At 46.6% G+C, this 20249-nt stretch overlaps 1 protein-coding gene across 1 annotated transcript in view; it reads right to left on the reverse strand.

Annotated features, from left to right (window-relative positions):
• MEIOB (meiosis specific with OB-fold) overlaps positions 1-20249 on the reverse strand; it is an 877351-nt gene that overhangs the window by 798298 nt on the left and 58804 nt on the right. Inside the window, exon 3 of the mRNA XM_085629370.1 lies at positions 19524-19581. Coding sequence (XP_085485496.1) covers positions 19524-19581 — 58 coding nt within the window. The remainder of the gene's footprint in view (positions 1-19523; positions 19582-20249) is intronic.

Consider the following 20249-nt stretch of genomic DNA (forward strand, 5'->3'; position numbering starts at 1 on the left):
GAATTGATTCTGCCTACAGTGCTGATATAACTAACTTTCTTCTTTGAAGATTGGTTTATACCCTTAATCCTCTTCCTTTTGTACAAATCGTATTTAATACACGATTGCTTTTTGCTAAAAAACTTTTATTGTTTGAGAGTCTTCCTTCTTTGCTTGCAATTTTATTGACATGCATGTATAATTGTCTCTGAATGAGACCTGTTGAGATCATGTGACTTACAAGCGGTGCCCATGAACCACGGTGCAAGCAGCGGTGTCGATTTCGGCGTGGAGCGGCGGCGTCTGGGAGGCCAAGGCGTCCTTGTGAAGCAAGACAGTGCGGAGTGCAGTGCCCACAGGTCGCGGTGCGAGCAGCGGTTTGGTGGCGGCATCAACAGGCATCGTCGGTGAGGCGAAGTTTGCGGTGCGGCGGTGCTCTCTGCTGTGCCAATGCTTCGGCATGATGCGAGGCGGTGCGGAGTGCGGTGCCCACAGGTCGCGGTGCAAGCAGCGGCTCGGTGGCAGAGTCAACAGGCGTTGTCGGTGAGACCAAGGTTGCAGTGCGGCGGTGCCCTCCTTTAGGCCTACCTTAGGAGTGCCTGACATGTAAGAAAAGGGAAGGTTAGGGACTGGCCAGTGTGTGCACGGGCCAAGTCGACATGACAGTTACAAACTGCTCGCAGACTCTGCAATGGCAGGTCTGAGGTACCTTTTCCGAGCTACTCACATGGGGGGCACAATCCGTGCTACAGGCCCACGCGTAGCATTTGATTCCCAGGCCCTGGCACATCCATTGCACTTTACTAGGGGCTGACAAGAAAACCAAACAGCCAATCATGGAAACACCAATCCATAACATACTTTACCACAGGAGCACTTGCACTTTACCACTGATCAGCAGTGCAAAAAGTGCACAGAAACACTACGCCAGCAAAAACAGAGTCAAAACCGGGAGGGCAGAAAGCAAAAAGTCAGGGGAAACACACCAAAAAATGCCAAGTCTAACACATGTTCCCTCCAGCTGAAAGGTGGAAGAACTACACAACCTCCTGGGAGTTCTCTTCACTAAGGCGGAAGAACCTGGACAGACCATCTGCATTGGCGTGTTCTGTGCCAGGATGGTGTTCCACTGTAAAGTCCATTCCCTGTAGGGAGATGGACCACCTCACCAGTTTCGGATTCTCACCCCTCATCTGCATTAACCACCTGAGGGGCCTGTGGTCTGTCTGAACCCGGAAGTGAGTCCCAAACAGGTAGGGCCTCAGCTTCTTCAGTGCCCAGACCACAGCAAAAGCTTCAATTTCTATGGCACTCCACCTCTGTTCCCTGGGGAGTAGTCTCCTGCTAAGGAAGACTACAGGCTGGTCTAGGCCCTCTTCGTTCAGCTGTGACAGTACCGCTCCCACACCATGCTCTGAAGCATCAGTCTGCACGACAAATTCCTTGGAGAAGTCGGGTGCCTTGAGCACAGGTGCCGTGCACATGGCGCCCTTCAGGGTATCAAAAGCCTTCTGGCAGGACTCAGTCCAGATCACCTTCTTGGGCTGCTTCCTGGATGTCAGCTCGGTAGAAGGGGCAACAGTGGTGCCATAACTCTTAACGAATCTCCGGTAGTACCCGGTGAGTCCTAAAAAGGCCCTCACCTCTGTCTGGGTCTTGGGGGGCTCCCAAGCCAGAATGGTGTCAATCTTGGGTTGTAGGGGCACCACCTGGCCGCTCCCTACCTGGTGTCCCAAGTACACCACAGAACCCTGCACGAACTGGCACTTACTGGCCTTGGTTGTGAGGCCTGCCCTCTGCAGCGCCTTTAACACTTCACCGAGGTGCTGCAAGTGTTCTTCCCAGCTGGAACTGAACATTGCAATGTCATCCAGGTAGGCAGCACTGAAATCCTCCAGCCCAGCCAACACCTGGTTGACCAACCTCTGAAAGGTGGCAGGGGCATTCTTCTACCCAAAGGGCATAACCGGAAACTGGTAATGTACTTCTGGGGTTGAAAATGCTGACCTCTCCTTGGCCCCTTCGGTTAAGGCAATCTGCCAGTACCCAGACGTTAAATCAAACGTGCTGAGGAACTTGGCAGCTCCCAACCGATCAATGAGCTCATCAGCTCTGGAGATGGGGTGTGTGTCAGTCCTGGTGATGGCACAGAGCCCACGGTAGACCACACAAAACCGCAGTTCTGGAGTAGCCCGGGTGCAGCAGCCTTTGGGACCAAGACCACTGGGCTGGCCCACGGACTGCTGGACGGCTCAACCACTCCTAACGCCAACATCTTAGAAACCACCTTCTTGATGCTGGCCTTGACCCGGTCAGCCAACCTGTAAATTGTGTGCTTCACAGGAGGGCTGTCACCGGTGTCCATGTCATAGGTACACCAGTGAGTAACACCTGGGGTCAGGGAGAACAGCGGGGCAAACTGTCCCAGCAACCGGTGACAGTCACTCTGTTGCTCGGCGGTCAGTTTCGGGGAGAGGATCACACCTTCCGCTGACCCATCACCTTCCTTGGCCGTCAGGAGGTCGGGGAGAGGCTCACTCTCCTCTTCCGACCGTCATCTGTCGCTAAGTGTATGCTCACTTTGGACCTCTCAAGTGGGGTTGAGGCGGTTCACGTGGAGGACCCGCAACGGGTTCCTGGGAGCCTGCAAATCCACCAGGTAGGTGACCTCAGTTTTGCGCTCCACCACCTCAAACGGCCCAGTCCACTTGTCCTGTCCACACTTTTTGGACAGGTTGAAACTCGACCAGAGTGGCATTCTGGTCATACCACTTCTTCATTTCTTCCTGGCTGGCCTCGAGGTTCACCTGACCGAGTTTCCTGAAGCGGGCAGTTTGGTTCCGGAAGGCCAGCATGTAGCTAAACACATCCTGGGGAGTTTTCTTGGGAGCTGCCTCCCAGCCTTCCTTCATCAAACTCAGAGGTCCTCTCACAGGGTGACCATACAGAAGCTCAAAGGGACTGAACCTGAGAGACTTCTGGGGGAACTTCCTGTAGGCAAAGAGAAGGCACGGCAAGAGGACGTCCCACTTACGCCTCATGGGTTCTGTTAGACCCTTAATCATGCCCTTCAAGGTCTGGTTGAACCTTTCTACCAGACCGTTACCTTGTGGGTGGTAAGTGGTGGTGAACTTGTAAGTGACACCACACTCCTTCCACAGGGATGTCATATACTTCGATATGAAATTGGTCCCCCTGTGGGAAACCACCTCTCGGGAGAAATCCATGCAGGAAAAGATCTCCATTAATGCCCGGCCCACCACTGACGCCGTCGTTGTCCTGAGAGGGGTTGCCTCCGGGTACCAGGTGGCATGGTCCACCAAGACCAGGATGTACCGGTTGCCCATGGCTGTCTTGGGATCCAGTGGCCCCAAACTGTCCATCCCAACCCTTTCAAAGGGTGTCCCAACAACGGGGAACGGTTGGAGAGGAGCTTTGACCTCCCTCCCACTCTTACCACTTGCCTGGCAAGACCGGCAATGTACATCTGACTGCCTTCGCATTTGGGGCCAGAAGTGGGTGACAAGCCGGTCAGAGGTCTTGTCCTGCCCCAAATGTCCTGCCAAAGGCACGTCCTGAGCCAGACCCAGGAGGAAGGTCCTGAAGCGCTGGGGTGCCACCAGCACACGGGCTGACCCAGGCTCAGCGACCTTAAGCTCGCTATACAGGAGATCATTCTCCCAGTAGATCCAATGTGATCCAGACTGATCATCAGTCGCCTGGGCTGCGGCCTGCCGCCGCAGACCCTTCAGAGAAGGGCACTCTATCTGCTCTCGGCAGAACTCCTCTCTGGTGGGACCCCCTTCTTGCTGGGCCACTGTTTCAGGCTCCGGGTCCCTCTGATCACCCTCTCTGGCTGCCATGGACCAAGTGAACACGCATGCCCACTCTGGCAACCCAAGCATCTCCAAGTGGGACCTGAGCTCAACATCCTTCCACAAGGACTGGTCTAGGTCGTTACCAAGCAGACAATCTACAGGCATGGAAGGGCTCACAACCACCCTCAAGGGACCTGCGACCCCCCCCCCCCCCCCAACTCGAAGGGAACCTGCACCACCAGACACTGGCGCTTGCAATTGTCAACTGCATTTACTTGGTGGAATACCCCGGGGACTACCTGCTCCTCAGAGACCAGGTGACACCGGACTGAGGTCACACTGGCTCCAGTATCCCTGAGAGCCTCTACCCTTCTCCCATTGATGGTCACCCAGGTGCTGTATTTCTGTGTGTTAGGGGGCACCTGGGTCCCTGGGACCATCTCACTGTCCCCTAGTGAGACGAGGGTCATTTCTGCAGGGTCCCCACCCTCCTGTGGGTACTACTCCTTCTAACCAAGCGCTACACTACCCAACACCTTGGATTGCCCACCAGTGGGTGGCTGTGCCCCCTTGGAGCACCTGGGGTCCCCCTTCATGTGCCCCACCTGGTCACATACAAAACATTTGTGGGGGAATGTCTCAGCAGGCTTTCCTGACAAGACCTCTTGTTTCTTATCTCCGGGGGATGGGAACCTTTACCCTGGGTGTTAGTTTGGGGCCCTTTAGAGAACTCCTGTGCTTTACCCTTGTCCCCCCACTTTTCTGCTGGGGACCCTGTCCACCTTTGACTGAGTCTCCCCCAAATGCTTTCTTGTGGACCTTGCTACTCACCCAGCGGTCAGCCTCCATAGCAAGCTTCCTAGGGTCAGTCAGCTTACTATCAACTAGGTGCTGGCACAGATCTGCAAAACACAGACTGGACAAGTGCTCCCATGCAATCAAATTGTAGAGCCCCTGTGACTGGCAAAACACATCCACACATTCCAACCAAGTGTTGGCATCAGACTTCTTACTGGACCTGAACTGATCCTTGTACTTTTCAGGAGTAAGACCATACTTAGTGGGGAGGGCGTCCTTTATTTCTGGGTAGGTGAGGTGATACCCCTTACCCAAAGCTATTAAAGCGTCCCTCGCTTCTTCAGGGAAGAGAGGCCACAATCCTGCTCCTCAATTCTCCTCAGGGACCCCATTCAGGTGGATTGCTGCCTCGTACCCCTGAAACCATCTTTGTATGTCATCCCCCTTCTTGAATTCCTTGCCCACATTCTTAGGGATGTGCACGATTCTGTCTGCCTGTCTTGACGAGTTGCTGCCACCATCTGACCTCACTCATGGTCTAACATCATCTTCCTTTCAACCATGACTATTCTTTTGTTTTTCCTCTCACTTTCCATCCTGAGTTTTTCCAACTCGAACTTCCTTGCTTACCGCCTGTCCTTCAGCTCCTCTGGGGACAGGCTACTGCTGCCTGGCCTGAAGGGTTCCCCCCCTTCCAAAAGCACATCCACCCTAGGAATAAGCCCCTCCGCCTCTCCACTAAGATCGCCAGATTGCCCACTTGCATCTCTGGCTGCTACCCAGGCCCTCAGCACCTTTTATAGCTCTTCCTTCCTAGTGAGGCCTCAGAATTTGACTTTTAGGCTCTTGCAAATGGATTTAAATTCCCTAACATTGTAGAGTTCCAACCTATCCTCCTCAAAGGCAATTTCCAGGGAAGCAACGGATGATGCTCTTGATTCTGGTATGACGAAGTAGCAAGTTCAAACTGGTAAGATCAAAAAAATAGGCCAAAAAGAAAAAGGAGTAGTATGTGGCACGTAATAGTCTGCGATATGGTAGTAGTGCACACCAATCACTAAGTCAAGTGCAAACGCAAGTCCTATCCTCACCGCTGACAACCAATGTTAGAAATGGGGGATCTCTAGTTGGGAAGGGCTTGCACCTTTGTCCAAGTAGGGACCCTTCTTCCTAGTCAGGATAAGGGAGTTACACTTCTAAAATAACCCCTGCTCACCCGTTTGGTAGCTTGGCACAAGCAGACAGGCTTATCTTAGAGGCAGTGTGTAAAGTGTTTGCACATAACCAACAGTAATACAGTGTGCGCACCATAAAAGGACACAACACCAGTAATAGCCAATATTTTTATATACTTTAAGCCCAGACCAAATACAAAAAAAATCCATATTACTATACTTAAAAATCTGTAGTTATCAAAATAAGTTTCAAACACAAGTCCTTGATGTCGATAGCTCCGTCTGGGGTTCTCCCGGCATCGTGAACAACAAATCCAACAGTTCTGGCTGGTCGCGGGCTAGGTACGGTGTCAGGGAGACCCGCAAACAATACCTGTGAGAGATGCAGGGCATTGAGGCCCTTGAAGTCACTCGCGTTACAGGTCGAGCTCCTCCCTGGTGGAATCAGGAGCGCTGGCGTCGGCCGGTATCGGGGGCTGCAGTGTGAAGTGCAGCGGTGCGGCGTGCAGCACCCCCAGGTCACAGTGCGAGCAGCGGCTCGGTGGCGGCGTTAGATGGTGTCCTCGGTGAAACCAGGGTCGTGGTGCGAGATGAAGGCGGTGCTCGCCATGGTGCCAATGCTTCGGCGTGATGCGAGGCGGTGCGGAGTGCGGTGCCCACAGGTCGTGGTGCAAGCAGCGGCTCGGTGGCAGAGTCAACAGGCGTTGTCGGTGAGACCAAGGTTGCTGTGCGGCGGTGCCCTCTGCGGTGCCTTCAAGACACGGAGTCGGCAGCTGCGTCATAGACGTCGTCGGTTGGGTTTACCTCTGCTACAGCACAAAACACACAGTCCTCAGTGCTGCGGGCAGAAGAGCTTGAAGTCTTTGCTGTTCGTGAACAGGGGGCAAGCTCTACCTCAAGCCCTTGGAGAGGCTCACAATTCGGGTTGCAGAAAGTCCAATCCAGGCCTTTCACTGCCCAAGACAGAAGCAGCCACTGCAGGTCAGCTCAGAAAAGCAGTCGTTCCTTTTCACAGCGTCTCCAGCTCTTCTTCTTGGCAGTCTTCTTGATCCAGACGAGTTCTAACGTTCAGGGGTCTGGGACCCAGTATTTGTATCCAAAAATCCTTTGATCCTCTAGGCAGAAGGTGTTTGTGCCCAGCCAGAACCAGTTCTGCCCTCTCTGGTGTGATTTCCCGGCAGGGGGTGAAGACGGCATGGTCAGAGGCAGACCAGGCCCTTTGAGGTGCAAGGAAATCTCCTCCCTCTTCCCCCATCGCAGCCCAGGTCTATTCAGCCCTTTCCTGACCTACCTAGACTATCGGGAGCCACCCTTGCTTCCTAGCCATCTGTGGTCCAAAACCCAGACAGGCAATCCACATTCCTGCAGAGGCACACGGGATGACTGAGCAAGAAAATACCTACTTCCTAAAAGTGGTATTTTCAAACACAGAATGTAAAAATCACCTTTACTAAAAGTTGCATCGTTAGATTCTGAGTTCAGGCATACTACATTTTATTTTCCCACCTAGTTCCCAGGGCCAGTTATGTTTATAAGATGTTATAAACAAACTTCTCATTCTGTCCTATGTGGAACAGGTAGCCTTGCAATAGTGAAAAACGAAATGGGCTGTAATTCACTATCAGGACATGCCACACACACACCAGGGCATGTCCTACCTTTCACATACACTGCACCCTGCCCTCAGGGGTACTTTAGGCCTACCTTAGGGGTACCTGCCATGTAAGAAAAGGGAAGGTTAGGGATAAGGGTGGGCGTAGTTCGCGAAGTAGCACTTCGCGAAGCTACGCAAAGTGAAGTTCGCACTACGCGAGCTACGCGTAGCACTTCGCGAACTGCGAAGTAACATGTTCGCACTGTGCAAGATGTTGTTTTCAATGATTGCACAGTGCGGACAAGCAACCGGCACTGTGCAATCATTGAAAATGGCATCTTGCACAGTGCGAGCTGTAGTTTTCTGCTGCTCGAGTAGATTTTTCCTCGAGCTGCAGCTTTCTCAACGCGAACTGGTAGTTTCTCATCGCGAGCGGTCGCGAGCATACGCGACCCCTCGAAATGAGAAACCTGACCTTCTCGCGTTGTGAATCTCGCCGGGAGGTTTATTTTCCATGCTCGCGATCGCGAACAAGGAAAAAGTCTCGCCAGGATGTCATTTTGCTTGCTCGCGGTCGCCAACTTGACGTTGAGGACCGCGAGCAAGCAAAAAATGACCGCAGCACTACGCAACACTACGCTACGCGTGTTCGCACTGTGCTACGTGCAGTTCGCGTAGTGCGAAGTAGCGCGAACTTCGCAAACTACGCGAGCGTAGCGTAGTGCTTCGCCCAGGCCTAGTTAGGGACTGGCTAGGGACTGGTTGGGTGGCACAATCCGTGCTGCAGGCCCACGCGTAGCATTTGATTCCCAGGCCCTGGCACATCCAGTGCACTTTACTAGGGGCTGACAAGAAAACCAAACAGCCAATCATGGAAACACCAATCAATAACATACTTTACCACAGGAGCACTTGCACTTTACTACTGATCAGCAGTGCGAAAAGTGCGCAGAAACACTACACCAGCAAAAACAGAGTCAAAACCGGGAGGGCAGAAAGCAAAAACTCAGGGGAAACAAGCCGAAAGATGCCAAGTCTAACAGTTACGCTCTCCTTAGCGCCGTGATATCCATATGGATGAATGTTGTGCTGTATAAATAAATAAAATAATAATAGGTGTGAGTAAGGGAGGAGTAATAAGTGAGTGCAGAATGGAGCTTATTGTGAGCACAAAATAGATGACAGTTGGTTAGATGTGCAGCAGACAAAGGCTCCAGAAACGATGGTGTGCAAATATGAATATACAGCACTAAGGGCTACAGATGCTTTAAGGATAAATAACATTTTCTGTTCTTAGCATGTGAGGCTGTAGATATACAAACTCTGCATAGACTGTAAAGTAGTGGTTAGCCTGTGCATGATACAGATCTCTGGAACAAGGTTCTTAGTAATGTAGGGCCAACCAAAGTCTGTTGATAGGCTAGGATATTCACAATTGTGTTTGGTAAACGTGTGAGGGGGGTTAACCAGGTGGGCACTTTGCATATGAAAGCTAGCTGGATATTCCTTATTTGCAGGCCAAGTGTACCCTGGGGGAGGAGGTAGGGTTCTTTTTTAGATAGCAGGTCTGGATTAACATGACTATCCATGTAGCTAAGCCAGCCTTTGAGATGGGATGGTCCTTGTGGGGTTTTGCAAAGGCTACAAAGGGCTGGTCAAACTTGCAGAAGGATTTAGTCCGGTCAGTACAGTACATGAAAGCCCATTTAATGTCTAGAGTATGGAGAGCTTTCTCCGCCACAGAGTCCGGATGTGGAAAGAAGACTGGGACCTCTATAGTCTGTCTGAGGTTGAAAGGGAATACTACCTTGGGCGAAACTTAGGATTAGGTCTGAGAACAACCCTCTCCCTGTGAACCTGAATCAAAGCCTCTTCTTGTAGGGTAAGTGCCTGCAGCCCACTGATGTGTCTGAGTTATGGCTACAAGGAGGCCTTCTTCCAGTGAGAGGAACTGCAAAAGGCGAGAGTGTATGGGTTCATGGGGGGACCCAAGAGCCTGATAGGCACAACATTAAGGTTCCATGGGCCTGCGCTCCAATATAAAAGTGGCTCATTAGTGAATTAGCTAGTAAAAAAAGTGGTCCATGCTTGCAAACTAGGTCAGTTTTAAACTTGTAAAGTGATTCTGGATAAGTGGTTTGTAAGTTATGGAAGACTTCAGGGATTTGAGCTTGCTGGAGGCAGTGTCTCTTTTAATGCCAGGGAAATCACCAGTAAAAACCAGCCAGCAGACCATAAAACAGGCCCACACAAAGGCATACAAAACTCCCACACACTGACCTGTCAGACCAGCCCTTCAAGCACCAACTGTTTGCCCTATAGGTCAGTCTGACCCTTGTAGCCGTATGAGGTGTAGTCGAGTACTGAATTTTGTAGGATCATGAGGTAACATTGAAAGAGTGGGAGAGGAGGAAAAGTGTGGGCAAATATACCTGACCAGTTTATTCATAAAACATTGCATATGGACTGTGGTTGTTGGTTATCTGGAGGCAAAGTCTGGCCATTTTGTGTTGTCGTGAGTGGCGAGTAGGTCTATCTGTGGATCGTCCCAACAGTGGAAATGGGTGGAAGGACTTGCGGGTGTAGTTCTTACTCGCAGAGTTGTTGATGTGCCCTGCTCAGAAGGTTGCCAAAGTTGTTTTCTAAACCGATGAGGTATTCCATAAGAAAGGGTATTGGCCAGTGCTAGATCGTTTTGGCTAGTGCTGACAGCTGCGGAGTCTGCGTACTGCCTTGCTACTGGAGGTAATACATGGCAGTTATGTTGTCTGTCTTGATGAGGACTAATTTGCCCTGGATGACCTGAAAGAAGGCTTTGAGAGCTATGTTTATGGATAACAGCTCGAGGTAGTTGATGTGGAGCCCTTAGCTTTATTAGGGCTACATCCCCTAAATAGTCATGTTGTCCAGATGCACCCTCACACCTGAGAGAGATGTGCCCACTGTAACAGTCACCACTGTTGGAAGGTGTTTGAAAAAGGCTTGCCCTGCAACAGGTTGTTGCTGTTCCACCACTGCAGGGAGCGACAAGTACTGGAATTTAGCAACACTAGATTCTCTCAACAACTACTCACTTTTGAAAATGTGCTGAGAGGCACGATGCAACGGGAGCAAGTGTATCCTTGTCTTGGGTACTACGGAGATGCATGCGTTCATGATCCCTAGGAGGCACATTACTGTTCTGACCATGAGGTAATGATTGAGATAAAAAAGAAAAAGCAGCTGTTGAAATGCCAGCACCCTCTGTAAGTTTTGGTAGGTGTTGCCTGTAATGGCATGGAGTACAGATTCCTGAAAGGGCTGGATCTGCAGGGGCTGAATCGCTCGATTTGCTGTAGAGCTTATAGATGGCATCCTCAGTGTGGGCTAGGTATTGCTGCCTTCCGGCGCTCCTGATCAGCCAATCGTTGTGATAAGGGATAAGGGAACACGAGTGCTGCCTCTCCTTAGATGAGCCGCTACCACTGCTAGAAAGCTGTGAAAACCCTTAAGGCAGTAGTGAACTCAAAGAAGAGTACTTCAAATTGGTAGTGCTGTCCATTTATCACAAAGAGGAGGTAGCACTAGGGAAAGGGTAGTTGCATTTAAGAAAGTAGGTGTCATTGTGGTCTTACGCCATCACGCAGTCACCCTGCTGGAGCGGAGGAATGCCGTGCTGCAGGATTATCATGTGGAAATTTGACAGGATGTATCAGTTGAGGGGCTCGAGATCCAAATTTGCCTGAGGAGCTATCCTTCTTGGGAATAAATAAGTATACAGAGTAGTCCCCTTGCCCTAGAAGTGAGGGGACACCCTCTGTACTGCACAATTGAGGAGCTCCTCTCTTCCTGAAGAGTGTGAAAATGTTCTCTCCAGAGTATATGTGTGCGGTGTGAGATGCTAGAGGGGTTATGAGGGGTTCTAGACTGTAGCCATGATGAACCACCACAAAACCCACTGATCTAAGGTGATTTCCTATGAGAAAATATTTCCCTCTCCTTCACTTACTTTACTGTGGTCCGATGGCCAAAGTCCATGTCAATGGGCCAGTATCAGCAGCTTTCCAAATAAAAAGAGTGACCAGGCAGGGTTGCCCCCTGTCCCCACTACTTTTTGCCTTGCTGTTAGAACCAATGGCATGTGTAATAAGAGCCCACCCAGAGAGAAGTGGTTTCAGTGACAAGGATGGCTGTCAGAGATGAACAGATATCTCTGTATGCAGATGACATCCTGCTCTACATAACTAACCTGAATGAGACCTTCCCATCAATGCTACGCCTGTTCAAAGAATATGGTGTTCATTCTGGGTATAGTATTAACTGGGACAAATCAAGCCTATACTCAACCGGAGGAAACCTTGATACATGTATACTACAGGAATATTTACACATTGCCAAAGAGGGATTTAAATACCTAGGACTCTTTATTTCCACCAATGATATGGAGTGCCTACAGAATAATATTAAGCGGATAATAATGGAATTCCGTAATGATGTGGTGAGATGGCGGCGCCTGCCTTTAACACTACTTGGCAGAGCGGCCATGTACAAAATGATTACCCTCCCCAGACTCCTCTATATCTTGCAGAACACATACCATAAAATCCCGGCAGCACTTTTCACTACGATCAGTGAGGAACTCCGCACACTTTTGTGGAACGGAGGTCATCCAAGAGTTACACTTCAGACGCTGTAACACAGTCAATACAACGGACGAATCGCATTGCCAGATATACAGGCCTACTACAGAGCGGCGCACCTAGTGATAATTAATGAGTGGTGCTACATAAGGGGTGACCACCCAACGTATTCCCTAGAAAGACCACAGTTCCACAAACACACATATTTGCACTACATCTACAGAGGGCCAGGTTATAAGGGGCTGCTACCTGCTCCACAAAGGGTGATAGAGTAATGGAAGTGGGCAGAGAGGCAGATGGGATGGCATAACAAGGTAACTGAGGCAACGCCACTCTGGGAAGGGAAGAGACTGCCTGAAGTGGCTAAACTTCGTGGCTTTCAGAAATGGGATATAGTGGGAATTACTAATATGAGAAATGTCTTACTGAAAGGCAACTTAATCCCTTTCTAAACACTACAGTCGGAGTATCAGTTAGCGCATACGCAGCAGTACAAGTACCTTCAATTGCAACATGCCTGGATAGCAGGGAAAACACCAACGATAGACATCCCTGAGTATGCGCCGCTCGAGGGTAGATTATTGCAAGAAGAATTCGCCTCTGAGGCAGTCTCGTGGACGTATAGAACATTAATTAATAACATCCCGGATAACTTGAAGCCTCTACGCTCTAAATGGGAAGACACCACAGGTCCATTGGAAGATATTGATAGGGAAGGGGCCCTGATGCACTCGAGAGAGGTGGCTATTAAGCTACGGCTTTGGTTAATTCAATATAAAATCCTCCACAGGGTCTATTATGATAGGGCATGACTGCACACAATGGGAAGAGCGGAGTCACCTGACTGTCTCCGCTGTGGTACCAAGCGAGGTACATTTATACACATGTTATGGGACTGTCAGAATATTCAAAGATACTGGGCTCGGATAGTAAAACAGCTAAATGATATACTCGAAGTACAGGTTGCTAGGGAACCTAAGTATCTGTTACTTAGAATCCCCACAGACGATATCCCTAGATATAAGCTGTTACTACATAATCTGGGATTGATAGTGGCCAACCGAGATATTGCAAGGCACTGGGGAAAGTGGACATCCCCATGCTAAAAAAGTGGAGAGCCAGCATGGACCTCTATATAGGGACAGAAAAGACATAATACGCGGCCAGAGGTTGCTCTAAAAAATTCACTAAGATATGGGCGCCATGGCTGAGGCACTATGGCTTAGAGATGGAAGGAATGGAATTTGATAATAGCCTACCTAAGTACAGGGGCAGTTAAGAATGGGACTTTTAATCGCACCTGCATGATAGTGAGAAAAGAGACACGATTCCTGAAGAGTGAGAGGAATCAGCGTTATATGGCAGATTGTAATGTTATGTTTCTGTCTACCTCCACTGTATGATAATTGTTATACTTGTGAACAGAGTATATGCGGTGATTCTCCTATGACTGTACTGACTGGTATATTCATTTCATATTGTTCTTTGTTTGTTGAGAATAAAATAAAAATCTATTTAAAAAACAAAAAAATAATGTTATCATTTTATTTTCCTGCTCTAAGAGCAGTGGGGAAACGCTCCTATGCCTTAGCAGAGGGGCCGCCCATGGGTGGCAGACTACTAGGGTATCTTGCGGTGCACCCAAAGCCTCAGCCTCTGTACCATAAATGATCTTTTGACTAGAAGCTGAGGCAAGATTCGCCCGAGACATTGTCGTGGTCTGGGGAGAGGCAGCGGTTACATACCTCACAATGGTTTGACTACGGATGTTTTGCATGGCTCCTGTGGCAGTTCTGGAAGCCAAGGCCGTCCTTTCCATAACTTTTCAGCATTGAAGGTTGGGGAGGGAGGGGGGGTGGGGGGGGTTCACATATCCCCAGAAGGGGAAAATGGCCCAGGCATCCAGGGACTCGATAGCTGAGCGTTGGTCTCCAGAGGGTGCAGATGACAGGAAACATTGATAAACATTCGAACGGCAGAAAAAGCAATCTAACAGAGTTTGTATGCTCACCGTCCACTAAAGGAGGAATAACAGTGTATCCTGTGTCTGGAAAGACTTCTACGAAGAAAAACAATTTGCTCACATCTGATCCCAACTCTTGATGGCAGGAGTATGTAGACCAAGTGTATCTAAAGCCACACATGTTACAAACACAAAACCCCAACCATACCACAGCCAGCATAAATACAACTACCCACAATATCAATTATAACACCATCGTAAACAGCAATACCACCACCAACAATATCAATACCCATACCACAGCCACCAGCAAGACTAACACTATCAAGCACTAACAAAACCAGCAGGCTTCACTAAACGTACTATGGCATTGAAATATTTCAGTATACCTGTACATGAGCTGTCACTTAAAAATCCAGACCGACTCACTTTGTCAATGTCGCTTTGTCAATGTTTATTTCATAAAGCAGCCCTTACCAAAATGATATGGCTCCCTTTATAAATAGACAGAAAACAATAGCATTATACACACATATAACTATGAGCATATAAATCTCAAACATACATTGCTATGGTCCAATGTACTAAACCCATGTCATAAACCAGTCTGTTTTTTTGCACAGTAACTGGTGTTTGCAACCTAGACTTCATTTTGCGATGCAATGTGAATGATGTTCTAATTAGCCATATCGCACATCGACATTCATAGACGTTGCAAAACCTCCAGCCTCATAAGTACAAATGGAGACATTTTTCTACCTCCTGAAAATGCTTGCAAACAGAGGAATGGAGACCTGCTAAGGACAGCAGACCTCCGCTATTGCTTTCGCATTTCTTGCATGCGAGCATATTTTAAAACATCTTCTGTGCTTTAAAAGGTCACGGGCAGAATTTTAAAAAATGGTCACATGTAAGGATAGTTATAAGAGGAAGCATTTTGGACCACCGCATGCTCTTCCATAGATAGCAGGACATGAGCGACTAAGTGAAAGATGTCTTAAGCAGACTGGTTACCAACCCAGTATGGGTAAATCAGAGAAGCCACCCATAAAGGGTTGCAAGTGCAGTCAGAAAATACTGATACAGGCTAATGCATCTCACAAATATCAGGGAACTGCCCCTTTCACACCCCACTTTTTTATGAGCCGGAATGGGTCACAAACTAGATTTTCTAAGACAGAAAGACTTACTCAGTTTCAAAATGACTTTACTACACTGCACCAATGGTTTTGTGGTTGCAAAGCTGGAAGGTTGGCGAATTACAGGCTTTGCGACCAAGAAATCACTTTGTACATTAGGCCCTAACTGCTAAATCAATTTTACCTGTAGCAGATCTACAAAACCTCCCTACACCAGTGAAAGCAAATAACTCTCTGCGAATGGGAACAAAATGTTTTTTTAAAGAGGAATGCCAAACCACTATTCATTCCCCCATACCTTGCTCTAAACAAGTATTAGCAAAGCAAACAGGTCTGGTGTTGGCTGCTAGCCTTTTGACTTTGTCAATTCCTGTTTTACTTTGTCATGATTTTTGTTGGAGAAGCTGCTGCACCATAGCTCAAACAAAAAAATGTAAAAAAACATTGCCTAAAATCAAAAAGCTTTTTTTCTGAAAAAAGAACCCACTGCCATATCATCTCGAAGTACTGAAAGGAACTACTTTGTATTTAGATGTGCTTATTGTGAATTAGCCGAATGCCATCTGTAGAATTAGCTGAATGGGGATGACCAAGCAGATTAATGGATGAAGAGGACTGTCTGAAAACCCCTACATGTATATTATATAAAATAAAGGGAAATAAAACAAAACCGTAGTCATGTTAACTGCACTGACAATACATGCATACGTTTTCAAGTTGTTAACTGGCATTTCAGGATCATACATTTACAAGACTGTGTGTACACCATATAACTTCATTTGATGTTGGACCACTCGCAATATGGCTTCCGGGCCCATCATAGCACTGAGCTGGTGCTAATTACGGCCACAGAGGAACTTAGGCAAACCCTCGACAGAGGGAGAAGCGCTGCCCTTATCCTCTTAGACCTCTCAGCGGCATTCGACAAGGTCAACCACAATGTATTGGTAGAGCGCCTTGCTTCACTGGGAATCAGGTATAAAGCGCTCCTCCTACTTAGATCCTTTCTTTTCTAACAGGACACAATCAGTGGCACTTGATGCATTTGTTTCCCCGGATTTCTCACTACGCTTTTGAGTCCCACAGGGCTCATCATTGAGCCCCACCCTTTTTAACTTGTACGTGACCCCCTTGGCCAAGTTGATAAGAACCTTCGGATTTATGCTGGTGTCCTATGCGGATGACACACAGATTATTGAGTCCATCAACATCCTGTCCACGGATACTGCATCTCGATTTAAAGGCTGCATGAGCCACATAGGGAAGTGGATGCAAGTTAACTGTTTAAAACTTAACACATGAAAAACGGAAGTTATGCTTTTTGGCAACACGCCAATAATCTGGTCAGATAGTGGGTGGCCAAATCACATGGGCCCTCCCCCAACACCAGCCAACAAGGTAAAGAATCTTGGAGTTCTCTTCAACTCAAAGCTTTCCTTTGAATCCCAGATTAATAACACCACCGCAGCTTGCTTTTTCATTCTTAAAATCCTGTAAAAAGTAATTCCGTTCATCCCATTTGAGCTAAGGATAACAGTAGTCACAGCTTTAATTGGTTCTAGGCTGGACTATTGCAACACCCTTCTCACTAGCGCGAGCAAGCGCAGTATACATAAACTCCAGATTACTCAGGATGCCGCTGCCAGAGTCCTGCTCAGGCTCACCCGCTTTGATTCAGCTTCCAAGGCTCTCGCATAGCTACACTAGTTGCCCATTTGCAAACGCATTCAGTTCAAAGTTCTATGTATTGCATTCAAGGCTACACGCAGCAAGGGTCGTTGGCAACTGTTGCAATTCTTCAAACCTTATATTCCGGTCAGATCACTGAGATCATCAGACAGTGGCAACCTGTTCATCCCCAAGATACATAAAGTAAAATGGGGAGGCAAAAGTTTTGCTTACACCACTGCCAAACTTTGGAACTCCCTGCCCACTCCTCTCAAAAATGAATCCAGCTTGTTTCAATTCAGGAAGCGCTTAAAAACCTAGCTCTATTAACATACCTTCATAATGCAACTTCTACCTACTGGTCTATCTAGCACCTAGACACCTTCAGGTTTTTGTAGCGCTTTATATATCCCTCATTTCATCTTCATTAGAGGCATAGGTGACTATTCACAAAGGTAAATTTGCACATGTTAATTTACTCGTGTAAATCTACTACTGCATCTAGGAGTAAATCTACCCTTTTTTTATTATTCTCCATTTTCACAAGTAGATTTGCACTTAACTGTTGATGTAAATGTCTCCATCCCCTAGTAGAGCCTTCTACACCACGATTTACGAGTGTAAAGTTACTACCAGTACTTTTTCACGAGGAGGTGAAGATCTCCGCCACTGTGGCAGATATTTCCCCTTGTGAAAGAATGGCAAAAATATGAAAGTTAACTAGTCTTTAAAAAATTTTATAAATAATTGAATATAAAATATCAATGTCAAATATTTAAACATATTCATTATAAACTTAGTACTAATAAACTAAAATGTTACAGCACATTAACTCACTAAAGTAAATGTGTATTAAGTATTGTATTAAAATGTGTATAATTTATTTTAAAAAATCTTAAATTTACGAAAAATACAAACCACGGTAACATTTGTATTTTTATTTAACATTTATCAAATATTGCTAAAAGTTACATGTAGAATTCATTTAAAATATTTGTAATACTTTAACAACAGTTTCAACGTTTTATTTTATTTTTGAATTGAATTAAGTTTATATGTTTTCTACACTGAACAGAATAGATATGTATTTTCAACATAAAAATAATTTCATTTACTTTCCATTATTTCTTATGGGGTGTTATTTTAAATTCCTAACTCCAATATTATCTACGCAGTACATGTGAGAGGCCATGTGTAGTAGCTGACTTACTCTAAGAGTTGGTCTGTAGTACATTTATGCCTCTTTTCTGAAATGTAGTTCTGTAGTAACTTTAGAAGTGTATTTAGTGAATAGCAATAGTGTTACTCTTTTTTTGCGTGTGTCTGAATTATTATTCCTTCCTATCTGTATTAGTATTCCTTCCTATTCTCACCCCCATGTTAAATTTCCCTACACCCTCCTGTTTTTAGGTCTCGCCTACAGCCAGTTTTTAGCTGTCTGTAAGTGAGCGCCTCTTGAGGACCATACCAAAAACTTATAGTAGGTTTAGAACCTTTTTGCTGCTTCCCATTGGTTGGCCTTAATTTCCAATCTCATTTGTTTGCTTCTTATTCAATGGATTGCCTTCCTCTTCTTGTGCTTGCCTGTCCCTCCCCTGAGCGAAAGCCTCTGTCATCCTTTGGATCGACTGACTTGTATCTTTCCATTTCTCACATTTAGGTACTTTTACATTTTTCTTTAAGCACTTACAGAGAGTTCATATGTTTTGAAGCTCGCTGCTTCCTATGCTGCCTTCATCCCTTCCCTGAGCTCTCAGAGTGGTGGCTTTTGGCCCCCACTAGCTCTCTCCTTCATATGCTATTTTGGCCCATACCCACGCCCCACTCAACAGCCTCTGTGTTGCTCCTTCCTTCCTTCACCCTGTGCATTGTTTCTTCCTCCTTGGTTTTAATTATTCTTACCCCCATCCATTGCTCCTGTGGGCCACACTCAGTTTCCATGTTGCCACGCACTCCTTCATTTCTCCCCCATCACTTGCAGTCATTAAAAAAAGATAATAATAATAATAAATCACATATATATATTTTCTGGTATTTGCTGTGGGCTGCTTCACGTGTAAGAAAGTGCACAATTTTTTTAAAATTTTTTACATTTTTAATTAAAGCTCCAGGTAGCGTCTGCCATCTTATATCAACAAAATAAATTAAGAAAACTGTGCCCACGCCAATCAGTATTCAATACTTGGGTGCATTAGTGGTGATACAAGTGCGCAACTGAATGAGTCAATACCAGTGGTGTCATGATGAGCATGCACTATATATCTGTTGAATCCTCACACATGATTTCTTTCTTTTTTTTGCCAATCCTACACAGCATCCTCAAAAGCATTGGGAAAGCCAACAGTTCACAAAGGCAAGACCTATTTTGATAATATTAGTTTAGTCAGTCGTGCCCTCTATCCTACCCCCATCCCTTCCACATTTACACCTAAATTGTATACTTACTTGTTCAGCAACCTCTACCGACGGATCTCCGCTTAGAAAAGATAGCCAAGGAGGAGGTCTCTGCATGTAGGTTCGCTAAGGCATTCTGTACATTATAACTCCATAATGACACTGCAGCTACAAAAATTCAGAACTAGTTGTATGTGTACATCATTTGAAAGGCCTATACAATTCAAAAAATACCCAAGCTTTAACTATTTCTTTTTAGAGACAAAGCTGCCTTCAGTAGCAATATTGTGACACAATGGAAGGTCACACTGATGGTTCACTAATGTTCAGCCCTCATGGAAGCACAGCACTAATACACAAAAGACATGTACTCAACTCTTTCTGTCTGGAAATCCTCTGACATCTGTTTTTCCGATAACTACACCCAAAATGCTCTCAAAAGAAAAAAAAGAAAAAAGAAACAGTTAAGAAAGCAAAAATGAAACAGATGTGCGAAGCAAATTAGATTTCATGGGTTTGTTACAATTTGCTGTTTTTAATAAACATACTTTTAAGCAGCATTCAACAACATTTATTACAAACAGTCATGTATATCTGAATCATTCATGTGTACGGGGAAACTATCTGTAGATGCCAACACAGAGAATGTTAAGCTCCAGAAAGCAATATGATATAGTGCACTTTATTGTCAGTTTACTTACAACTCAGATGAAGTAGGGTTCAGTAAAACGTGTAGGGTATAATTAAATTCCAAATGCATGCAAGATTCCAGCAGAATGTAAGAAATCAGCATCAGATTACAAAACGCATCTGGACTGAACAAAATAACTGAAAAAGTACCCAAGTATGCAGAGCCGGAACACTAACAAACAATTGGATGCTGGCAGCTTATATAATGTTGTCCTGATAGGAGAATATCTCTTACATGTCGGCAACCACAATTTCAATAGGGATGACATCAAATTTGCGATGCAACAATAATTAGTAACCACAGTGGCGAGGGCAGCATCTGAGAGACAGGCAGTAACCACATCTGTAATACAGCTGTCATAAAACAATGTAAACAAATGCAGTTACGGTGTGAGAATGGACACAATGTACT

The sequence above is a fragment of the Triturus cristatus genome, chromosome 10 (genome assembly GCF_964204655.1).
Source record: "Triturus cristatus chromosome 10, aTriCri1.1, whole genome shotgun sequence".
NCBI classification, from domain to species: domain Eukaryota; kingdom Metazoa; phylum Chordata; class Amphibia; order Caudata; family Salamandridae; genus Triturus; species Triturus cristatus.